The sequence below is a fragment of the Balaenoptera ricei genome, chromosome 15, assembly GCF_028023285.1.
Source record: "Balaenoptera ricei isolate mBalRic1 chromosome 15, mBalRic1.hap2, whole genome shotgun sequence".
NCBI lineage: Eukaryota > Metazoa > Chordata > Mammalia > Artiodactyla > Balaenopteridae > Balaenoptera > Balaenoptera ricei.
Genome location: NC_082653.1, coordinates 2,352,956 through 2,372,753, shown reverse-complemented (window position 1 = coordinate 2,372,753; position 19,798 = coordinate 2,352,956). Strand labels below are relative to the sequence as shown.

The following is a 19,798-nucleotide window of genomic DNA, read 5'->3' as shown; positions in this document are numbered from 1 at the left end:
CCAAGACAAAGAAAATTTGAAATATCTGAGCAAACAAAACCACTTTTCTTAAAATCTCCAAACCAAAAGGGAACGTGCAGAGACATTTACTCACTTTCCAAGCTATACATATTTTTCATTTGATGAGCCCTTAAAGAAGTGTCCCCCCAGCTCAGAAATCACCCAAGCAGGGCAGATGGCGCCGCCTGGCCTGTCCGGCTGACGCTCCTGACAGCTCTTCTGCGGGGGAATTTCTGCCTTTCCTTCTTGGGGCCTCTAATTTCTTTCTTGGCTTCTCAGGCCTAACAGTGTATTTTGATGCACAAACAGGAATTAGCCCCTTCCTTGGTCCTTAAGGGTCCATCATAGCCAGGGCCCAGACCTGGAGCTCTCCCTCACACTGGGTGTCTATGCAGCCTGCAGGCCCTCTCTCTGCGCTTTCCTAATCGGCTGGTCTCTCAGGGCTAATTCCTGACAGCCCAAAAGCTGTGCAAGGCCAGGAGGTGGGCCTGGGTCAGGAGAGTTAGTGGGAAGACACCTGAAGCATACAGGACGGATGGGGGTGCCTACCCCCACTGTGGGCCCAGGCAGGAAGCTGGATTAAGGCATCAGGGTCTCCCCATCCGGAAGGCGTACCCATAGTTTGGGATCTGGGACCACCGTCCCTTGTTCAGACCTCACAGCTCCCCCTGCCCCTTTTTCCCCAGTAGATTTTGTGTCCTCGGCCCCTTCGGCTGACCCGGGTTCCAGATGCCCTGTCCGGGCCGGGTGGTACGGTGGGGCGCGGCGCCTGGGCGGGGACGCGGGGGGGCGCGGGTGCGGCGCGGAGGGCGCGGCGCCTTTAAGGCCCGCGTCAGGACGAGCGAGCGCAGGGGCCGGGCGGTGGGGCGGGGCCTCGGCGGGGCCGCCGCGCGGCTTCACCTGCAGTTCCGAACGCGCGGAACAGAGGCGCGGGCGGCTGAGAGGCCGGCGGACGCACCCGCCGGAGGGAGCCCGCCGCCGGCCGGACTTGGCCTCGCTCCCGGAGCCGGGCGGCAGTCGCGGCGGCGCAGCCTGGCTGGAGGCGCTGGGCCCGCTTGAGCGGCGGCGGCGGTGATCGGAGCGGCGCGATCGGGGCCGCGGCGGGGAACGGGCTCCGGGCGCCGGGCATCGGGCGGGCGCCGGGGCGCGGCGCGGCGGGGAAGATGACCGTGGGCTCCGGCGTGCTCCTCGTGCTGCTCTCGCTCTCCGGCGCGCTCCGGGTAAGTTGCGCCTCGCGTCCGGGCCGCTCGGCAGCCCAGGCAGCGCGGGGCCGCCCCCGGAGCCGGCGGGGCGCGCACTCACCGGCGGGGCTTTCCCGGGCTTCCCCGGCCCGCGCCGGGCGTCCCCGGCGCGCGCACCGCTGCATCCAGCCGGCTCCCGCGCTCCGCGAAGCCGCCTGCGGTCGGCAGGAGCGCGGAGCCGCCGGGGCAGCGGGGAGCTGCGGTGCGGTGCGGAGTGCGGGACGCGGGGAGCTCTGCCCGAAGCGGACCCGCCGAGCATCCCTCAGCCACCCCAGGTCCGCGGCCGCTGCCCCGGAGCTCGGCTCTCCCGCGCTGGGGCAGGCTGCCCGCTGGCGGAGCCGGCGAGCCCTCCGTCGCCCGCTCGCCGCGCTCCTCCGGAGTTGGCGAGCCCAGCCCGGGCCAGGGCTGAGGACGAGGGGAGCTGGCGGCGGCCGGCCGGAAATCAGGGTGTTGGGGACACCTGGTCTGGCCGCCCCTGCTGGGGGCCGGTGCTCCCGGCGCGGCGCCGCATCCGTCCTCGTTCCCTGGGTGCTGGCAGGGACTGCCGCTGCTGGTGGGCGGCGGATGTGTACCGAGGGGCAATGTTGACCGAGTGGCGCCCCTGCTGCAGCCAGTGTTCGGCGGGGCCCTCGCGGCTCGGAGCGGGGCCGGGGAGCCAGGAGCCAGGCAGGAGCAGGGTGAGGTGCACCCGGGAGGGCGGTCCGGGCGCCCGCCTTCTTCCTGCGGAGCCCCGCGAGCCCTGTCCCCAGCCCTGCGCTGCGCCTGCAGGGTGCAGGTCCCGAGGGCAGCGTGCAGGCTGCGCGGGGGGGCGCCCCTGGGGTAAGGCAGCGGGGCCGCGAGAGTTGCAGGAACCCCCTCTCGTGGCCGATCGGCCTCGCTGCTCCTCCAGGGCCTCGCTGTTGTAACCTCGGAAATAAACAAGTGCCCGTGGCCAGAGGCCCGCTCTGAGGCTCGGGACGCTTGGGTGCGCTCGACCCACGCCCGGGCGGGTGGAAACTTTCCTGGACGAGTTAGCTATCCCCGGGTTTCGGTCGTATTTGGAGCTTCGTTCCCGAGGCACGGAGCCGCGGTGTGGAGCTTTACCCGAGGAGTGACCCCGCGCCCTGCTCTTCCTCCCCTTGGTGCTTTTTGATGGGGGCGCCGCGTCCAGGCCGGCGTCAGGGTACCGGGAGCTCCGGGCTGGGGCAGCCTCCGGAGCCGAGGACGGGCGGGCGGCGGCGCGCAGGGCTGGAGGAGGCGGGCGGCGGGGAGGTGCGTTCCGCTTGGTGGCCCCGCGAAGGCGCGACTGCGGGGTCCGGGCTGCGCCCCTGCTCCTGCGCTCGCCGCGGAGCCGGGAGCTGTGGCGCTCCTTCTTCTGACGCGGGGCTGGCTTCCCGTCGCACATGCAGCCTCTCCCTCCATTCCCCATGCCTACGCGGCTGACCTAGCTGCCACTCCCCGCAGCCTGGGAGGGGCTCTTCGCCCACCTCCACACTTCCCTGCCCTCCTGGCGACCAGGCTTCTAGACCTCCCACTGGGCAGGATAGCCCAGGGTGCTCCGGGGGACAGGACAGGAGGACACCCACCTTCTCGGGTCAGTTAGGGAAGCTCTCTGGCCTGGTTAGGCTGGAGATGAGGGCTCCAAGAGTGGACAAGCGTCCAAGAAGTGGAGGGGGAGGGCTGGAGGGCGGACGGCAGCCTCCCCCGCCTCCCGGCAGCCTCCCCGAGAGCCAGGCTCCGAGGTGGAGCTGAGTCTTGGAGAATCTCCTTTCCTGCCCTGCCCCTCTCCTTTCTCCTGGCCGCCACAGGGAGGAGAAGGCCTGCTGGCCCACCTCAGCCAAAGCCTGAGCACTGGGGTGGGACGGTGACATGGCCCTGGCAGGAGCCTGCTCCCTTGGCCGCCCCTCCTCTGTGTCTTCATTTGCTAACTCCTGGCTCTCCTGCTGGACAGTCCTCAGACCTTCCCTTCTGCCACGTGTGGGTGAGGCCCTGACAGGCCCTCAGCCTCGCCATCCGCCGGCCCTCCCTCCCTGCTGCATGCCCCCTGTCCCCGGCCAACGTGGAGACCGCAGGGGCAGACCCCAGATTATGTCTGGGTGGAGGCTCTGGTGGACCAAGGTGGAGACCTTGCATGCAGGAGGCCCGACTAAACGTGGATTGGAGGCAATTACTGTGAACCTGTGTTTTTTCTGACCTCTCTTGTTTTTGTTCTCAGGCCCACAATGGAGATCTTACAGCCAGGGAGACCTGCAAAGCTGGATTCTCTGAAGAAGATTACACGGCATTAATCTCCCAGAATATTCTGGAAGGAGAGAAGGTCCTCAAAGGTAAGGCAGACATGGAAATGAAATGGCATACCATGCTCTGGATTAGGGAAACATTACCACCCACAGAAAAAGAGGCTCGGCTGGCTTTGAGCCAGGCTCTTTGCAAAACCATGGTGGAGAGGTCAGTAGAGGTGCAGCTCGGTCGACCTAAATGGCCTTTTGCATCACAGGTGAATGATTCAGAATCCCTGTCATTTTTGAGTGAGGTGAATCATTTCCTGGGCAACAAACTGGAATTCGGATGTAGCGTCACCCAAATAATGTGCAGAGAGAGAGACCTTCTTACCAAGTATTTTTGTGTATGAAATTCTGGATTCTTAAATTATCCCTGCTTTGAAATGCATGATAAAGCAGACGATGTTGCTGGGGATGCAGTAAATAAGCCCACAGACGTTCTGTTCGCAAATGTGGCATGAGTTTTCATTACTGTCCCACTGACAGCACGGAAACACACGTGCAGGAGGGAGCTGCCAATTAGCTTTATGGTAACCGCAGGACGATATCCACATTTGTGATGGTGAAGTCAGAGGCAGCTTCAGAACTCAAATGACAATAGATCATTCTGCATATCGACCTGTTTCCCTCTCAAGACAAACTAACTAACCTTTGTATTTGCGTGGGAGGGGAACTAAATCAGTTCTTTCTTCCTTGAGGTTTCAAAGTGGCACCGCAAACACCTCGGCGCGTGCCTTCCCTCCCCGCATCGGTTTCCCAGAAGCGGCTGCGTTTAGCCGATTCCAAAGTGATGGAGGGAACAAACTTTAGTGGAAGCATCAAAGCTAAGTTTCAATATTCAGGGCAAAATCATGCTCAGGCTGCTGACTTCCTCCCCAGTTTTCTGTTTCAGGGAATACAGCGTCCCCGCCACGAGCACTGACTGCAGATCCTTTGTGTGCAGGGGATCACTTGCAGAGTTGGTTGATTCTTCAGATCCTGTCTGTGGAGACAGCTCGTTGACCTACTGTGTGTGCCTGGTTATATTAATCAGGATCTTACTTTGCACCGAGTCCAGCTTTTCTAACTTATCTGTTGTCATCTGAGTTGACTATTAAAATAGGGGTGTGATACTATTGACTCTTTCACTGATTATCAAAAAACAAAAAACCACAACCAAAAAACCCAACCTCTTGGCAGTTGGCCTAGAAGCGGGCTGGGTGTGCTGTAGGAGTGGGCGTCTATGGTAAGAGTTTTCAAGAGATGCTCTGTTAATTGCACGGTGTGTGTCATTTTAGAACGTGTAGACCGCCTTTCAGGATCTGTGGGTTTATGAGAATCCCTGTGTGTGCACAGAGAAGGCTCGGAAGACTCTCTCACTCTCAGTGCAAATCAGGAGCGGCTTACTGCGGTCCTGCTGTTTGTGTGTCCTGAGGCTGGCATCCTTGCCACCTCCCCGGTGTGGAGCTAAACTTGATAAGATCTTGGCGTATCAATTTTACTCAGGAATTTAAGAAAAAGTACCTCTATTTTTGTAACAGCAGGTGCTACCTACTATGGAAGAGAATGACAGATGATTCTCTTACTTTTCTTAATAAAATGTAAGATTTCCAACTAGCATCTCCCCTCTCTCCTGGTGGACTGTGCGGGTCCAGGCTGACCTGCCCTCTGCTCCTAGCCCATGTGATGGGGAAGGCTTGGTCGCTGGCTGGATGCTGGCCTGCCCCGTATGCCCCAGGAGTCCATCATCGTACGTGAACTTGGACCCGCTCACAGGCCGTGTGGATGCAAGACTCATATTCTCGGCACTTACCTATACCCGCGATGAGGCCCAACCCAACCCTGGTTGAGGGGGAAATCACAGAGTATCTCCCTCACCTGCGTGTGCCACTCCCTCAGTGTTCTCAGGGACAGAGAGGTTTTATCTTAGAAATAATTTTACACATATGGAGGCAAAAGCTACCACTGCATACACTCAAGCCACGGCAGATAAAAATCTCTGTTTATGTAGAAAACTTTGCAAACGACAGGACCACAGTGAAGATGCATGTGTCGAAAGTAAATAAGTGGCACAATATTTCTGTTATCCTGGTAGGAATCAAGTTAAATAGATAATGACTACTTACAATTGAGTTAATCCAGTGGAGAGAGCTTAACCTTAATTTGACAAGCAAAGCTTCACAGAGTCCCCGTTTTATTCTAAATGCGCCGTAAGCCGTTAATGACTGCTTTGCGGTTCCTTCTCTTTGCCGGAGTCAGCTCACCGGCAGCCCCAAACATCCAGACTCCAGAAGGAGAGATTTGTTACACAGTAATTAACTTGTTTATGATAAATGGATGGAAGAAATGTTGTGGCATTTTGTTTTATGTCTAAATGAAAAGCATTTGCATTCAAAAAATTTCACGCTAATTAGGCTTAAAATAGTTTTCCCCAGTAGGGTAGCAGATACTATGGTATTGGGATCCTTTTGAATGGCGGGCAGAACCGCTACGTATGCCGTGTGGAGTGTTTGTGTAGCTGATGTGTAGTTCCTAGATCCCCTCCGCGTTGTTTCCTGTCTGTGCTCTTTCTGGCCAGCACTCGAATGTAACTGCACACACTCTTACACCGTGGTTTGTTTCCAGGATCATTCACTGATGGCCATGATCACTGGTGCATGGTAATATATAAAATAGGATGGTTGAGCCCTTTTCCTTACGCGACAACAGAGCGTTCTCTACGCCATAGTTTAGCATTGGGTAGTGGCTAAGCTGGTGTCTTTTTCTCGGCTTTGTTAATAATTAACGGTCAGCCCGGCCCGAGGCTGCAGCTGATGCACTGACCTGCATCGCTCTCTCATGGCGGGCAGAGTTCTGCGAAAACCCAGACCAGCTTCAAGGCAAAACCCCACAAGGATGGGAGATTGAGGGGCGGCTTTGTGGGAAACCAGCACGAATGGGTCGTATCTGTCCTCGCTCCTGGAGAAGAGGGTGACGTGTGTGAAAATGTTGTCTGCCAGGGCAGGGGAAGTGGGGTCTGGACATTGCCCCACGAATTCAGATAATACAGAAAGAGGTGCTTTGTTTCTGATGACTTCATTTACTGAGACTGCCTCAGAAGAGCCTTCCCTCTCCCATATCCCAGTGAATTTACGACCACCTTGTGCCCTTGACCACACTTTGCTTTCTCATTGGAGAATTTATATTATCTGGTCAATCATCTTTCTTACTTAAACTGTAAGGTTCATAAGGGCAGCAGCCCCATCACTCTGGTTTAACATTTAGAATGTTCTGGGCCAACTAAAACCCAATTAACAGAATCGTAAATGAATGGGGGTTAATTTTTCTCACATAACCGTGAAGAGATAAGTAGTCAAGGGCTGATCAGATCAGTGGCACCATCTCACACCTAATCTTTATTCTTATCATTCTACCATCTTTAGTTTGTCAGTGTATTGCCTCATCATTGTAAACTGGCTGCTGTGGCTCCAGGCATTGCATTTGAGTTCACAGCAAGCTAGAAAAAGGAGGGAGTAGTAGCACCATCTGCATCTCTTCCTTGTATCAGAAAAGCAAACACTTTCTCAGAACCCTTGCTGAAGTTCTCACTGGCAAGGACTGGGCCACATTCCACTCCCAGTGGAAAGAGGTGGGGAGGCTGGGAAGCAGAGAATTGCACAGTCTGACTTAGACCTGTTATGATCCATCACCTGGTAGATGAGTAAATTGCTACTTGGAGCAGAGTTGGGGGTCTTAGGAAGGACGAAGGGAGGAATGGGTACCGAGGAGACAAGCATCAGCGCCTGCCACATAAGGTTTCGCCAGCTTCCAGCACCCTACCCAAAGCAGAGTAACAGGCAATGCACTGTAGAACGAATGACTCATTTGTGTATCAAGTCACACAGAGGGAGGGATGGTTGAGGAGAGACCAAATGCATTCAGGGGTCTGGAATCGGCATCTAAGAAATCGCCACAATGTAATGACTGTGGCCAGAAGTACCGCTATTTTGTCTTTACAAGTATGTTGAAAATAGCCTCTTTACCCTCCTCTGTGAAGACAGGTAACTCTTGCCAGGGTGGAAGGTGTCGCTAGATGCATGGACCAGACACTGAGCAAGTCTGACTGCACACCTATCACCCAGTGTGCCTGCCTTGTGGGGCTGTGTGTGTGCAACCAGTGTTGTCAAATGAAGTCATGAATGAGCCAGAAAATGCTGACACTGTGGTGTTTCTGAGTCCCCTCCGTCAACTCACAGATAAGCGGGAGCTGCTCTGAATGTTCAAATAAATGGCACGCACGACAAAGCAACCATGTGTGCTATAAATCACTGGACACTGCGGGTTGCCTGTCCAGTATCCATTCTGTCCCTCTTCCTTACTAACAGAACCTCTTCCTTACTAATGAAACCTCTTCTGTCCTGATCCGGTTGGCTCACACTGAGCCCTGTTTAATATACTCACACCTCTGGTAGACTTTTACACCAAGGTGGCAATATGGCCCTTTTCTGGTCAATGGGATCTAACTAGGTTTTTCTGTTAGATGAGACTTGTGGGAAAGCTGTTTTTTTCATGGTAAAGAGGAACAGACTCAGCTGGCCATGCCTTCTTTCTTTTGCCCTTACCTTTTTCTCCTGCCTGGAATATGGATGTGATGTCCGGGGCAGAGCAGCCATTTTGTGACTGTGAGGATGGTGGCATAGGAACTGGATCTTAGGTGGCATCCTTGAACAACTGCAGACCTTTCATTGTCCCCTGTGAGATGAGAAAAATAAGGATAAAACACCACAGTCGAGTTTCTTGTGGCATGCAGCTAAATGCAATCCCTGCCTTTGGGAAAGCAAGAGCTGTGCATGCTAGCAAGTGCCTGTCTTTCCCTCTGGAAGCTCAGAGCATGTTTCATGCTCTGCCCTGAGCCTCTATCCATCCTTTGTTCCTTGGGCCTTGACCTTACTCTTGCTCTAGCGGCCCTCTGCTCCTTTGTAAATTAGTATCCACGTCCAGCACACTGGATTGCAGAGAACATGTCTGGGCACTCAGTAAATATTTGTTGAACAGAGGAAATGAATAGTCACCACTTCAGACTCTCTCTTTGGCCAGGATATGACTGAATCATTACATATATTAAGTCAGGACTGTCTATCTGATCCACCCATCCCAGAATGTGAACTCTCTGCTGGCTCTCTTAGACACCCTCTTCCAGGAAGCCAAGAGATTATGCACTGGGAATCTTGGTCTTAACAAAGACATGGAGGTGAGTGGAGGTGAAGCAGGACTGAGCCCCAGCAGGTGGCTTCCACTGGCTCTAAGCCAGGACTTTCCTTGCTCTTGAAGCCAAAGGAGGCTCCTTTGAGCACCCAGACCTCACTGCCTTCTGTTGGTGGTGCCTAAGGTGTCCCCTGAAAAGGAGCACCCAGAGCCCGTGGTAGTGGTGGAGACCATGGTACCCCTCTGGCTGTCTTTGGGGCCAGACTTGCCTTTTCAGGGACCAGTGCTGTTTGGGGTTTCTCAGCAGCCTTTCCCTGCTATACTTTTGTCTGGTCGCAGAGTTAAGAGGTTTAGAAAGGGAAGTTTACATACTTAGAAAGTGGCTTCTATCAGATAAGAGGTAAGACCAGCACAGTGATAAAGCACGAAAAGCCTGCTTTACGCGCTGCCCACATGCCAAAGCTCACGCCGATGGAAGGCCCTGATAGCCGTGTTTAAAACCAAAAGGAGGCCAAGGACTGCGGCCCCCTGCCCTCGGCCACCACACCGCGCGCGGGCCTGGCCACTGCCTCTGTTGCTCCCCCTGCGGCCCAGAGGGAGATGCCAGTGCCTGGCCTTCCTCACTGGGTCCCTAAGGCCATGGACCAGGAGCGCCCCCCTCAGCACCCTCTAACCCCTGTGCCCTCTCTAGTCAACTGGCATTAAATAAAAATCCTCACCTCAGGGGCACACACACCAGTTAGACGTGAGGATGAGGGACTCATCCACATTGCAGTTTAAAGATTAAGATCTTTGCATTTCAGAAATATGTATTTTAATGGAGTCTTAGGATGAGGGAATGTGAAACTTTATATACTTATAACATTGCGTCCCAGCTGGGTCTGTGCCAGCCTCTGCACACATCCCGTGTAATCCTCCCAAAAGCCTTTCTGGGGAGGTAAAATCATTCCCATTGTATGGATCAGAAACTGAAGATTGAGGTTGAGAGATTGGCCTAAATGCATGCAGTTCGCTCTGTTTTCCCTCTTTGTCCAGACCCGCGCTCTTAGCTTGTTTACATCTCCCCTGTAATGTGAACGGAGATGGTTTCTAGAGCACTTGAGCAGACAAGAGACACCCCAGATGTTCAGGGGCACTGTCATAAAACCGGCAATTATCAGGCATTCAGACGTGCTAATTGTTTCTCATCTTGAACGTTTGGAACAAACAGAGGCCCAGTTTATCCAGAAGTGCTTGATTGCAGTTGCTGATGTGGGAGAGCCCATCTGAAGTGGGTCCAAACTCGGTGGACACCTTGGGTTGGCAAAACTGGCCTTGGTTTTAGAAGAGCAGGATTCTGCGACGCCAGCAGGAATGTGCGATTCCGGGCACGTGGCAGACAGTCCCAGAACCCCACTCTCACTCAGCTCTCAGACTCTGCCCACGTTGGGGACACAGCAGAGAGAGCCGACAGGAGCCAGCCGTCCTGGCACACACTTGATGGGGGCAGGGCTGAGGCTCGGGACAGTGTCATAAACCACTCCCGCTGCGGCTTAGAGCCTGGGGGACATCGAGTAGCCTCCTGAGAAAAGCTGACGACCCTGGTCTGAAGGAGGCCGCCCACCTGACCGGGCCGGGCTTCCTGGCACCACCTCTGTGGTATGCGGGGGCTGTGCGGGAGAGAGGGCCCTCCGTCTGCAGGTGGTCCTTTCTGCCTGGGTCTGGGGTCCTCAGTGTTTGCAGGGGCCTCCGATTCTAGGTCCTTCCCTCCTTCCTTCCTTCTGTCCTTCTTTCTTTTTCTTTGGAGCATGGTTAAGTGGATGCCAGAACTAACCACAAACTGAGAGCGAGTGAGGAAGCCAGCACTCATTTTTTCAAAGAATGTTCCTGTTATTCTGACTCTTTGAAGGAGCAATTCTTACTCCGATGGGGCTTCCCTGGTGGTGCAGTGTTTAGGAATCCACCTGCCAATGCAGGGGACATGGGTTCGAGCCCTGGTCCGGGAAGATCCCACATGCCACGGAGCAACTAGGCCCGTGAGCCACAACTACTGAGCCTGCGCATCTAGAGCCCGTGAGCCACAGCTACTGAGCCCGCACGCCTAGAGCCCGTGCTCCGCAACAAGAGATGCCACTGCAATGAGAAGCCTGCGCACCGCAACGAAGAGTAGCCCCCGCTCGCCGCAACTAGAGAAAGACCGCGAGCAGCAACGAAGACCCAGTGCAGACAAAAATAAATAAAATAAATAACATTTATTAAAAAAAAAATTCTTACTCCAAGTGAATTCCACTATACAAAATACCGTAAGCTGCGTGACTGTCTTTCCGTCAAGGGTGGTAAAGTTCTCCCCAGTGTGCTCTTGTAAAACCTCATGGCACTGGTTTTTCTTGTAATCTTCAGAGAGGGCTGTGCTATGTTGTAAGATAGACTGGTAAAAGCGCTCCCTTTTTGCTTAAAAACTAAGAATTTAGGCGAGTTTTTGCCCAGGCTCTAGGCTGCCCTCTCCTGGTGGCCTCTGGTACTGTCTCAGCCACCTCTCCCCACCTCCACCCCTTTTCTTAAACAAAAGATAACAAAACTGAACAAAAACCTACTTAATTATCTTTGACTATTGTATGTTACCAAAGGCCCTTTCCCTTCCAGCCTGCATCAGGGGCACGTGGTGTTTTTTGAGGACTTATTATATGCTAATATGTACTCACATTTAATGCCTTCAAGACACCTGTGGGCTCTGGCAGTCAGAGGCCACACCCCCAGATCACCTGGTCTGTATGACTTTCCGCTCCCACACTGCCTTTTTCAGGAGGAATTTGCTTAGATTATGGATTGTATGCATTTCTTAGTGTGGTACAAGTGACCCATAAATGTAGCAGCTTAAAAGACACAGATTTATCAGCTTGTTCTTCTGGACACCAGACTCCATCCAACATGGGTCCCCCTGGGCTAACATCCAGGTGTGGGCAGGCTGGATCCTTCTGGAAGCTCCGGGGAGAATCCGTTTCCTGCCTTTGCAGCTTCTCGAGGCCCCACTGCTATCCTTTTCTCGCAGCCCCTTCCTCTACCTTCACACCAGCACCGGTGCAGCTCCCCACGGTCACATCACCTTCCCTGACTGCCTCTTCTGCTCATAAGGACCCCGTGAGGACCCTGGGCCCCCCACCCCCAGATAGTCCAGCATCACCTCCCATCTCAGGTCCTGGACTTGAGCACATCTGCAGAGGCCCTTTTGCCACAAAGGTGACGTACTCGCAGCTTCGGGGATTCGGACGTGGGTGTCCTTGGGGCCTCCCGCAGGCCGCCACATGCTGAGGACCTGCTGTGTCTCGGGCATTGTGCTGTGTTCTTCACTCGGCTCCTGTGGACCCTCAGCGGTTCAGGTGGGCACCCCCGCTTCATGGAGAGGAAAGTGAGGCCCAGGGCGATTCAGTGACCCAGTGGGAGACGGGTTAGGGAGGCCTGTTTGCATCCAAAGCTGCAGCCCTGAGCCCTGCCCCCATGGCCCTCATCCCATCCTGCCTCACTCGAGGAGCTCCTGCCTACGGTGTCTCTAGTTAGGACTCTGGTTGGCAGCTTCCTCGTGGGTCCTGAGACGGGGATTTGCCACTCTGGAGACCCTGAAGGGTGACGGCGGCCACAAAACCCGTCCGAAGCAGCTTCCGATCCGGCTGCTTCAACTGCGCCTTGTTTAGCTTCATTGTGTTTTCTTGCCAACAGCATGTGGAGATTTAGGAAGGATTAAGGTAAGCCTTCAGCGATAGATAAATATCTGCAGGGCAGGTGAGTGCCACCCCCTTCCTGTCAGGTAGGAGGATGGGCCTCCTGGAGGTGGGAGCTTACCTGCCCAGGGAGAGGCCCCGGGAGAAGCTGCAGGCCTTCCTGGCCTGGAACAGGTGTGCTTTCCGTTTAGAATACAGTTTAATTCAGTTCCAGCCCCGGGGTCGGGGTGCAGACCCCCTGTCTGTCCAAGAAGGGGGCCTCGCTCTCCTTATCCTTGAGCCAAGTAGAGAGGACGGCTCGCCTTCCGGACCAGCCCCCTCCGGGAGTGCGAACCCGTGCGTGTGTGTCTGACTTGGAGAAATGATAGAGTTTCGTTTTGCTTGGGTTTTGCTGCCCAAATGTGTTTGAACACCTTCGATGCTGATCTGCCTGGAAAGCCGAGAGGGACCCTCGGTGTGCACGTGTGCTAAGCTTGCCGTCCCAGTCTTCTGCGTCCAGCGGGGCAGGGGAGGAGTGAGGGTGGGGAGTGCTCCTGGGAGAGGAGCTGAATGGGGGCGGCCCTCCCTTCTCTAGGCCTTGGTTTCCTTATCTGCAGAGGGGCAGGATGTCCAAGTGTGGTCCAGGAACTGCCTGCCTGTGGGACACTGTTAAACCCGGCAGGCCCCTGGGTCCCCTCCCACACCAACCGTAGCGGGTTGGATGGTGTCGACTTAAAAAAATGCAGTGTGGGAGTCGTGAGTTAAGTTTTACTGGGGGCAAAATGAGGACTGCAGCCCGGGAGACAGCATCTCAGATAGCTCTGAGAAACCGCTCCAAAGAGGTAGGGGGGAAGGTCAGTATAGATGTGATTTTGGTGAAGGGGCAGTACATGCAATCAAACACATATTTTTTGCAGAAAGTTTCTGCTAGTCACGAGGAGCAGACGTCACCATGGATTTTAGTGCTTTTCTAGATAAGAGGAGATACAAGAAGTGGGCTCATAAAATCGGCTCCTGAAAATATCTAACTGTCTGAAGATCTGTTCTGCCACTTTTTCCCAGAGCACAGAGTGCCTCATTCCTGCCCTCCACCCTGAACTCCTTTCAGGGGGTGTCGGAGGTCAGCAGCTGCAGCAACATGTGATTTAATCCTTGTAGAGGTAGATGGCAAGTGCCAATGGCAAGGGCCAATTCGTGGCTGACAACGGTGGCCCCAAAAGATACATCAACCCAGAACCTGTGACTGTGACCGTGTTTGGAGAAAGGGTCTTTGTGGGTTCAACTAAGTTAAGGATCTTGAGGTGAGATCACCCGGGATTATCCAGGCCCCTCCATCCAGTGGCAAGTGTCTTTATAAGTGACAGAAGAGGAGACACACACACAGGGGAGAAGCTGTGTGACGATGGAAGTAGAGCCTGGAGTTTTGAGGCCACAAGCCAAGGACACCTGGGGGACCAGGAGCTGCAAGAGGCGGGAAGGATGTTCCCCTGGAGCCTGTGGAGGGAGTGCAGCCCTGCCAACCTGGATTTCAGACTTCTGGGCTCTAGAACTTCAAGAGAATACTTTTTTTTTTTGTTGACGTTTGTGGTCACTTGTTACAGCAGCCCCAGGAAATTCACACACGCACTGACCTAGAAATCCTGGGTCTGTGGCCTAGGACTCTGCCTATTTAATCCAACTGCCAGGGAAGCTGATGTTCCTTAAAGCCTGAAGGCTTCAGGTCTAGAGGACGTTTACCTTCGGAATTCCAGCGCTCAGCATCCCTCAGGAGAAAGTGTGTTTTCCATGAGGGGGTCTGCCGGCAGGTAACCAGCATCCGAAAGTGCTGCTCAGGTGGGCGGTGGGAAGGATGCTGTGGTTTCCATCTCCCCAGAACAGTGAATGGGGCACGTCGGTATAGAAATGTAGGATCTCGTATTATAAAGCCTGACACGGAACAGGTGAACATTTGCTCTCCTCCCATTATCCTTCCCAGTCAAATGGAATTTTAACAAGGATTATAGCTCACATAATATCACATAGATACACTGTAAATATTTTGTTAACCTGAAGGTCTGCATTTGGGAACGTATCGTTGAACCACTGCTGCTGCAGAAGGAAAGGCACGCTCCCTCTGCCACCGTGGAGACGTGCGGGAAGGAGCGGGTGCTCTCCGGAAGGAAAGCATTCATCGAATATGCCTCTTCTCTCCCCAGAACTGCTTTACTCTGCAAATGCAAAAAGGCATTATTTCTGGCTCCCAGTGTCTCGTTTCCGTGTCTCGAGCAGCCGCGATTTTGCTGCCTGGCCCCTTAGCTCTCCGGAAAGCAGAGGTGAGCAGGCTTTCCCCAGGAAGGCAGCTGCTCAGCTCAGGTTCCAAGGCCCTGACCCTGTCCCTGTCCCTCTGCGGCTGCGTTGCAGGTAGCCTCCTGCATTCCTGGGACCAGACTGTTACAAGCCGCCCTGCCTGCTGGGTCTGTGTTGACGGGGAGCCCTGGGTATCCCAGGGGGCTCCAGGTCTTAACTGGGAGGGAGTGGCTGCGGCCATCCTGTCTGTCTTTTGGGCTTGGGATGGGCAAGCAACCCAAGGGCCGGCGACCGGCATGGGAATGGGCCTGGCCTTTCCATGACCACTGCCACCGGGCACCAGGATTCTCAGGCCCCAGGCGCTGCTCCAGCTGGCCCCTCGGGCTGCATGCGACACATCTCCCCACGAGTGACCCAGGGCAGCCGGAGCAGAGGCGGAAGGGCCCTCGGGTTGGAACGTTCTGGGTCAGCCGTGTCGTTGCTTTCTCTTGATGGTCAGGCTGTTTGCACGGCATTGGGTTATGGATGCTGTAGACTGGGTGAGCAGGGTCACGCAGCCCCTGTGGTGACCACCAGGCTGCCACGGGCGCCCTGTCCCGTGCCTGCGTCCGGTCCCATCCGAGGAGTTGGTAGGACCGTTGTTCTGTTTTCTCGTCTGTGGATCTAGGCTTCCTCTGCGCCAGGCACCTCGCCGGTGCCAACCACCACCCTCTGAGGAGGGCGCATTATTAGCCCCCCTTTACGAAGCAGGGGACGGTGACGCTGGATGGTTTGGGGACAGTTGTTTAAGTGGGGCAGCCTGCCTCCTGAGGCCCGCCCTTGTCCTGTCCTGTCCATCACCTTGGCCCCGATTCCCCCCACGGAGACCGGGCACCCCCGAGGCACAGGGTCTGATAGCCTGGGGGGTGCAGACCTGGCGCCCCCGTCATCAGCTGTGTGGCACTAGGCACGTGCCGTGTCTGGCGTGACCGCCGGCACTCCTTCCCCAGGAGGAAATGACAGTTCACTGCCCAGGCTGGTCTTGAGGGTCCAGCAGGACTGACGTGTGACCTGCAGGAAGCCGAGTGTGGCCCGTGGACAGCAGGCCACTGCCAGCCTGCATCGTGGTCACTGCTCTTGTTAACAGATGACCCAGACTCTCCTCCTCCAGAGCCTTGCCCCTGAGATGTGATGAGCTGGCCTCTGGAGCAGTAAGCTTTCCATTAGACGGCAGCTTGATTTGATATTTTTTATGGTTTTGTTTGGGGACTTTTTCCCTTCTTGACCTTTACATTCTTACGTGTGGCCAGAGACCTTTTGGCAAAAGGCATGTTTTTAAAATTGAATAAACAAATGATGGAGAGGCTTATTTAAAGCTTTGTAGGCTCACGGGGAATGGAGGCGGCACATGGACATAATTTCACGACGGTTATTTATTAATAGGGCTGGGGATGACTGGATTATGTCAGATCACATTTAATGCTGGGGCAGGATGAGCTGATGGAGCCATGAGGCAATGAGTGTCCAAAGACAGCTGTCACCATCCTGCAGGCTCCTTGCTGCTTAAAGCCGGACGCCTTTTTCTCAAGTCATCTTATTCTTTCCCACCTTCCCTCAGATACAAAGAAGGGATTATACCACTTGTCTTATCTAGTTCTTACATTTTAAGATAAAAACAGAATACCAGCAAAGGGCTGAAGGCGATAAAATTGTGATCAAAAGTCCGTAAAATTATAGAACTATATTTTCTTGAGAACAGAGAGGTTTCACAGTGACTTTTTTTTTTTTAAGGAGCTGGACAGCTTAAGGATTTATCTGCAGAGAAGTGTAAGATATACTTCCATGTAAGAAAAAAAAATTGTTCCGTGCTTGAAAGGTTAATGGCTGGTAAACGTCAATTTTCTACCATGCTGCCCAAATTGCAGCGGCCTTTGAAATCCATTTTGAAATCTTGGATCCTTTGAAAATGATGAGGGGCAGGGGTACCGCCTGAACCTCAAGTGTCTTTCCTTCCGGCTGAGCAGTGGCACCTTTGCTGGAAGGGAGAGTGTCTCCCAACTGGTGGGAGTGTTTCACTGGGGTATTTTTGGTTTAAACACTTAACAAATGCTCTGGATTTCTAGTCCGAGAAACTGCAGATGCGTCTTTATGACATAAGATCTGTCCCCCACCCCGATAAATCTGAACTGTTATTTGTAGGTCGTCCTGGGATATTTGCATTTGAAATACTATAAGCATAGCCTTCTCTAAAGATCTTTGATTTTAAATATGACAGCGACAGACTTTTGTTGCAGCTCCTAGAATTAGAATGGGCTTGTCTCCACTTTTTGGAATTCCAGCACACAGAGGTTCTGGAACTTTCCAGAGTTTCACAGGATAGACTAGGGTATGGGATGGGAGAGGCTTCTCATCTGAGTCTCTCCCACCTCTCTCCACGTCTTGTGTGCTTTACCTGGGATGCAAGTTTGCTCGGGCAGAGCAGATGCCTGTAATTAGAGGAAACTTGTAGGGCCCGGCTTGAAGGATCATCCCTTGTGTGTTAATTTCCCAGTGCCCTTCGTGTCCCGCACCTTCCGCTGTATTAAATGCAGCCCATTGACAGGGGCACTCCTTCTTCCTAAGTGATAGAAGACGGTCCTCACGTCCGGCCTCACTAAATAGGCGCAAGGCAGGGGCCAGGGGGCTGCCTTTCTGATTTCTTTGTGAGCAGGACTGAATTCCCCTCGGGCTGGCGTGGAGCCACAGGCCTGGCTCCAGCATCTTACAGCCTGGAGGGTCACGTGTCTGTGTTTAAATCCTCTGTGCTCACCTGATGTAGCACTGGTGGTTCTCACCTGTCAGCCTCACACAGTGGGCGAGGCCACGTGAACCTAAAATAGGAATTTGATTTTTCAGCACCGTCAGCCTGGAGGTTGTGCCTTTCCCCAGGAAAAGGTGCCGCTCACGTGATGGTTCTGTCACGATGTGAGAGAATCTTGGTTTTGCCTTTTCCCGCTTGAAAGATAAAAATGAAAGGTGACAGGTCTCCCCTCAATGCGCCAGGTTTGGTTGGGGGGGCAGGTTGGGACTTGGAGGCTGTGTTTAAATCAGGCAGCTGATTGTGGGCGGGGATGGGAAGGGGTGCAGGGCTGAGGGAGAAAGACCAGAAGAGAGGGGACTTGGTTGCTTCCTTCTTTAACATAAAATTATGTCATGAATGGCCTTTCCTACCCGCACAAAAGAGGCACCAAGAAGAGAATTCTTTTCAAGCCAGGCCTGCGTCCTCCTGGCAGCCCCTGCGCTGGCAGACATGCTCCATTGTTGGGTTCTAAAAGGAGGATTCTGGAAGGATGTCACTTGGTGACATGCAAATAGAAAGTCCCCCAGTGGCTTTCTAAGGTTACAGCTTCAAGGAGGCACTAATTAGTCACCTCGTCCAGCCCCAGGGGAGCAGAAGGGCTGCTCCCAAGATAAGGAGGCTGCAGGCCCCCTCCCTCTAAATCTGCTCCTCTCCGTGGGCAGAAAATCCCATTGTTTTCTCCCTTTGAAAGGTGGTTATTTTATCAGGGAGGCATCCCCTCCTGCAGCTGTTTAGGCGTTGCCTTACTGCATTTCTCTCTTTTCACTTTTGAAATATTATTTCCTTCTTGCTTAAATGCCACGCAGGTAAAAACTTTTGCTGATGGGAAACGGCATCGTGGGTGAGGGCGTTGTTTCTTGCCCAACTTCCTGGTCTCTCTCCTGGGTGGTGAAGGCTGATGGCGAGATCGGGTGCGACTCTGGACACTTGCCTGTATTTTTCTGAAGGAGTCTTGAGCTCTGAGTGTCAACCAGCAGCTGCGGAGGCAAACGCTTATCTGTTTATTTCCTAACATATTGTGCTGTTAATCTCAACTCGCTGTCTACCAGTGGAACTGCTCTTGGTGAGACTGCAGCCTCTCTCCAGGAAGTTATTTGATTTTTGATGTAAGGAGAAGGATTAATGCAGTTGGGCTTTGATAAGGCCAGCCGTTTAGCGTGGCACAGACACGCCCATCCCAGCCACATCACTGACAGTCGGATGGTTACGCCGGAGCACTGCAGAGCAGCGATACGGGATGTGCAGAGATAATTGTAGTTTTGCTGTTTAAAAAATAAATCTAGTGCTTTACAATGTTAAAATGATAACCTGTTTAGGGAAACTCGCGGTGCCTGTCTCTTGGCACAGAAAAACCTCTTCTAGCAGCTTGACTGGACCCTATTAATCTATTCTTATTTTCCCGAGCAGAAATTAAAGTCTCATTTCTGTTTGAACTCTTAAGCTTAGAACGTAGGACCAGAAGTGCGTATCTGCAGTTTTGAACTGAACATAATTCCATAGATTTTTGTACCTGTGATGTGTTTATGCCTTTGCTTTTAAATGATCTGAAGGGTTGAGGTTAGATGCACTTGGTTAGACTTGGGATAAGTGCCTTGATCTACGGGGGCATTCTTGATCCAGGTGCTGATGTCGGGGCTGGGGGAAAAGACGATTAGCGGCCACCGTGGAGCAGTAGATAATTGTGACCCCGTGCTTCTGCCATCTTCCTGTCCCCACACTTGTCACTAATATATTGCGTTGTTCATTTTGCCATTGGTGATGGTGATTCACTTCATAAACTCTGTGGGTCTTTGGATTCCTAGATGTCAAAGTAACCGTAGCTATCCTTGACCCATTATCAATGGATCCCGGAGAGTCTTAGGCCCTTCAGGCCACGTTCCCCACGGCTCTTTCCCTTCTTCCCCATGGCATGCCCACCCTGCCAGGCACCAGCATTGAATCACCTGCCCAGGTAGCTAGAACCTGCCAGCCCTCCCCTGCTCCATGCCTTTGTCTTGGCCGCCACCCTTCCCAGCTTGCCCCTGCATCTGGGGAATCCTCCAGGGCCTCCTGATTCAAATGTCATCTCTCCACTGGGCCCTCTTTTGGGGTCTTCTCCCTTCCCTTCTGCCTGAGCTAAGTGAAATTAATTCCTTCCACCTCCCTTGTCTCATAGTTTTATTAAAATATGCAATAATGTAATGTTGATTGTACTCTCCTCTATGGCTGCCCCAATTATGGTCTTACTCTGAGTGTGTGTGTTTTCTAGGTAACTGTGTGTTAGGTCTGGAGAGAGAAGATAGATGGTCCAGCGCACACCCAGGGAACGCCTTCCCAGGAAGGGATCTTTGCAGGAGAAAGAGATGAGCTTTTCCC

At 53.6% G+C, this 19,798-nt stretch overlaps 1 protein-coding gene across 7 annotated transcripts in view; it reads left to right on the top strand.

Annotated features, from left to right (window-relative positions):
- The first annotated feature begins 987 nt into the window (after positions 1-987).
- CDH4 (cadherin 4) overlaps positions 988-19,798 on the top strand; it is a 578,825-nt gene continuing 560,014 nt past the window's right edge. For 2 of the 7 annotated variants that reach the window (XM_059898536.1, XM_059898535.1), the window contains exons 1-2: positions 988-1,220; positions 3,436-3,547. In XM_059898536.1, coding sequence (XP_059754519.1) covers positions 1,164-1,220; positions 3,436-3,547 — 169 coding nt within the window. In that variant the 5' untranslated portion in view covers positions 988-1,163. Of the gene's footprint in view, positions 1,221-1,856; positions 1,919-2,189; positions 2,404-2,886; positions 3,202-3,435; positions 3,548-19,798 lie in introns of those variants that run through there. The other 5 variants (XM_059898541.1, XM_059898540.1, XM_059898538.1 and 2 more) reach the window with 5 other exon arrangements.